The sequence below is a fragment of the Dasypus novemcinctus genome, chromosome 10 (assembly GCF_030445035.2).
Source record: "Dasypus novemcinctus isolate mDasNov1 chromosome 10, mDasNov1.1.hap2, whole genome shotgun sequence".
NCBI classification, from domain to species: domain Eukaryota; kingdom Metazoa; phylum Chordata; class Mammalia; order Cingulata; family Dasypodidae; genus Dasypus; species Dasypus novemcinctus.
Window position 1 is genome coordinate 22,449,631 of NC_080682.1, and position 4,336 is coordinate 22,453,966.

General features: G+C 39.5%; 1 protein-coding gene across 1 annotated transcript; it reads left to right on the forward strand.

Moving 5' to 3' along the window:
* Window positions 1-268: 268 nt before the first annotated feature.
* On the forward strand, window positions 269-1,204 carry LOC101428550 (olfactory receptor 10A7-like). Its single transcript, XM_004471014.1, has one exon. It carries the CDS (start codon window positions 269-271, stop codon window positions 1,202-1,204), a length of 936 nt encoding a protein of 311 aa, XP_004471071.1.
* Window positions 1,205-4,336: the final 3,132 nt, after the last annotated feature.

The window sequence follows — 4,336 nt, forward strand, 5'->3', positions numbered from 1 at the left end:
AAGAGCATTCCATTTGAAAAAAGACAAGAATATCTGATATATTCTACTGAGTAAATTTGGTAGTATCATCTCATCTATAGAATACTTCCTCCAGAAGCAAAAGAGAAGTATTCCATCTGTAATGAAACTGAGATATTCAAAATATCACCTCAGAACAAGATTTCTCCTCCTTTCTTATGATTTGTGTTTCCAACACTGTGATGTACAGGGCATTTGATTTTGTCTTTAGGGGAGAGGATGCTATTTTGAGAGGAAGATGGTCTGAACAATGAATATGATAAAAACTAACTTCACTGTCACTGAATTTGTGTTCCTGGGCCTCTCATCTCAGCCAAAGATCCAGATAACTCTTTTTATTATATTCTTGTTCTTTTATTTATTAACTGTGGCTGGGAATATCATCATCATCACTATTATCCAGATTGAATCTTGTCTCCATACCCCCATGTATTTTTTCCTCACAAATTTATCCTTCTTGGACATCTGTTATATATCTACCAATGTTCCACAAATGCTGTCCAACATGGTGGGGAAAAAGAAGAACATCTCATTCTCTGGCTGTGCTACTCAGATGTACTTCTCCCTCTCCTTTGGAATGATTGAATGTGTTCTCCTTGGTGTTATGGCTTATGACAGATATGTAGCTATTTGTCACCCTCTTCATTACACTGTCATCATGGACCAAAGCACCTGTGTCCAACTGGCAGCCATTTCTTGGTCCAGCAGCTTCCTTAGTTCCATGGTTATCAATATCCTTACATTGAGTCTGCCATATTGTGGACCCAATGTCCTGAATCACTTTTTCTGTGAGGTTCCTTCTGTCTTGAGGTTGGCTTGCACTGATACCTCACTCACTGAACTGGTTGTTTTTGTCTTCAGCATCATTATTGTTTTCATTCCTTTCATCCTCATCGTTGTTTCCTATGCCCGAATCCTTCTCTCTATCATTAGGATGCAGTCAGCCTCTGGGAGGCACAAGGCACTGTCCACCTGCGCCTCCCATTTGACAGTGGTGGCTTTATTCTATGGAACTGCCATCTTCATGTACATGAGACCCCAGTCAAAGTCTTCCCGGGCTGGGGGCAAGATAATTGCAGTTTTTTATACTGTCATCACACCCATGCTCAACCCCTTGATCTATAGCCTAAGGAACCAAGATGTGAAAGGAGCTATAAGGAGAGCTATTGCAAAACAGAGGACATGAGAGGTGGTAATTGGGCACTAAGGTTAACTGTCAATCTAAGATAATTCCATCCTGTAAACGAAGTGAGAAAAGAAAAAGAAAAAAAAAAAAAAAAAAAAAAAGCTTGGACTGTCAAAATCTGCCCTGCCATTCATTAGGCTGGAATAAAAGAAACAGAAAATCCATTTTGAAACTCAGCATGAAAAAGTTTTTCCCCAGTGACAGACTGCAGCTTTAAAGTATCAAAATAACTCCCTTCACTGAGTAACTTCTTTTTACTCAGTGAGAAAACGTCTCTAAAATCATAGACTATCTGAAATTAGTTGTTTTAAATTATATCAGTAAGCTGAATTATATCACTCCTGCTTAAAGATCTAATTCACTTTAATATAGAGAAGAAGGTTCAATTTCCAACCCAGGTGCAGGGCTTCAAATAAAGGGTTTTTGTACTCAGCATCGCACATCTTAATTTTGTAGTTTCTAAGGAAACAGGATCTTGTGTCTGATTTCTGGTTTAGACCTGATGTTGACTCCTTTACACACAGTACTACTTTACCATGAGCCATTCAAAATACTGCTTCATTTAAATTTCACCTAAATCTACCATTTCCTAAATCTTATGATAACTCTTTTCCTTTGCTTTTGAAATACTTCATGGTTTCTGTGGTGAGTGGTCTCCCTCTTTTCAATGGATCAATAAATCTGATTTTATCTGATGAAAGGGTTACTTTGATATAGCCTGTGCATTAAATCAAAATTATTTCCAAGAGTACCTAGTCTCCAAGATGGCCAGATAAGTAATATAGGCCCTACAGTCTTTGAATGTTCAGAAGGGATGTGAGACTGAGTGTGTATTCAGGGCTGCCTCCAGACAATGTGGAGCTATGCTAATCCAAACTGGCTTGGATGTGGAGAATATGTAACTCACCTGGAGGAAATAACCTATCTGATACTAAGATCTGAAGAACCTAACCAAAGGTCTGTTTACCATCACTGTTAGTCTTTCTAATCCTATATCCTCTGTATAAAAGGGTCTGGAAAAGGCTGTTCGGGGCTCGGTTTTTATTAGGACAAGAGTCCGCCGAACCCGGCCGGTCAAAATAAACCAACTTCCTTCTCGGTATTCTCTTGTCCTGGCCTTCGAAACCGCGCATACCCGAATTTCTCCACTACAACTTCTGGTGGTCTTAGGCTGATTGTATGGACAAAAGGATAGCAATGATCAGAAACAGGTGATATGGCCATATTTCATATTATATAAGTAATACATTCATTCATTCATTCACTCTCTATTATTGAATGACTATGTAATATGTTGTTAAATAAAATAGAAATGCTTCCTTTCCTAATAAACAAACATATAGATATATGCCGAAGCCGGCGGGGGCGAGTCCAGGGACCTGTGGGAAGAAGCGGGGTGGGGCAGGAGTCGAGAGAAGAATGGAGGCAAGACAAGGTTCTGATCAAGCCTCGTTTATTGGGGGCAGAACATGGGAATATATAGAGAGGGAAGGGAACGTGTACATAGGTGATAGGCTGGTCTTGTGGGTGGCAGACGTCCAAGGAGGGGATTGGCCGACAGTTTGCAACAGGTCTGCGGAGTTTCGCGCCTTGTGCATGCGTATTGCTGTGGTCACCTGAGTAGTGGTGGGAGGGAGAGAACAAAGAAGCAGGGAGGAGAAGAATAAGGAAATGACAGGGCAGATTTGTGAACTCCGCCATGTTGTGGGAGGCTGTAGATAGGTCTCACAGCGGGTGGCTCCCTACAGATATACATTTGTACATAACATATTTATAATATATCAATATAAATTCATGAAATATTTATAACATACATAGAAATATACACATACATATCGATGATTTTTTATGATTACAATAAAGAAATTAATCATCAAGGTAGACCAGAGGAGGGTAGGAGTCAGAATGGGAACTAGAGCTGTCCAGTTAACCATGGTTTTGCATAAAGGTGATGGAGGGTGAAAGAGTTTGCTCTATTTCAGGAAATAAAGGGAACCAATGAAAAGCAGAGCAGCAAGAGTTGTGGCTGGGGAGGAAGGAAGCAGTCAGATCCAGCAGCACAGCCTTAGCTGTGGTAATAGGTCAAAGTTTATTCTTAGTAAAACATAAATTTCCTGAGTAGGAATGAAATGACACAATTTATGCTTCTAGAAGATTTTTCTGGATGCTTTCTGGAGAACAGACTATAAGTATGTATGTGTGTGTATATGCTGAAATAGAGTATATATAAAAAATATATATACTCACACATATGTAAAGATATATGTACACATGTGTGTGCAATGATTGAAAGTAAAATGGTTAATATTGCTTTGTGAAAACAAGTGTTTCCAGTATTTTGAAGCTTTTTCATTCAGTAGTATTGTGCTGGTTTGGGTCTTTTGTGGACCTAAGAAAATCCTGTTCTTAAGGCAAACCCATTCTGTGCCTGTAAACCCATTGTAGTTGAAACCTTTTGATTAAATCAAGGTAAGGAATCTTTTGATCAGATCATTTCAGTTAAGGGCCTTTGATTAGATAGTGGGACTCAGGGTGGGTCTTAATTCTCTTACGAGTCCTTTATAAGAGGAGGACTAGCAAACTGCAGAGACATGAAAAATGTTGCAGTGACAGAGAGAAGCTTTCAGATGTTAAAGAACTTGGGAAAGAGAAAGGAGGCACTGGCAGAGCAACCCAAAGCTGCAGCAAGTCCCAAAGGAGAGGAAGAGATGTATGGACCCAGCCATATGCCTGATCGTCTACAACTGAGCTCTGGGAGAAAGTGAGCCTGGAAAAGGCAGAGACCAGCAGAGCCGCCATTGTGCATTGCCATGCGGCAGAAGTCCAGGATCACCAGCAGGTGACCTTTGTTGATACAGCACCTCTGATGCTGCCTTGATGTGGACCTTTACACAGCCTCAGAACTGTAAGCTTTTAACCTAATAAATTCTGATTGTAAAAGCTACCCCAATTCTGGTATATTGCTTCCAGCAGCTTTTAGCAAATTAAAATAAGTATGTAAAAGAAATTCTTCTTTGAATTAAGAGAATAACAAGCTAAAACTCAGTATTAGTATACTTATTGTGGATGCTTAAAAAGGCGTAGAATTACTGTGATAATAAGTTAGAATTGAATTATCTCTAAAATTGTTCT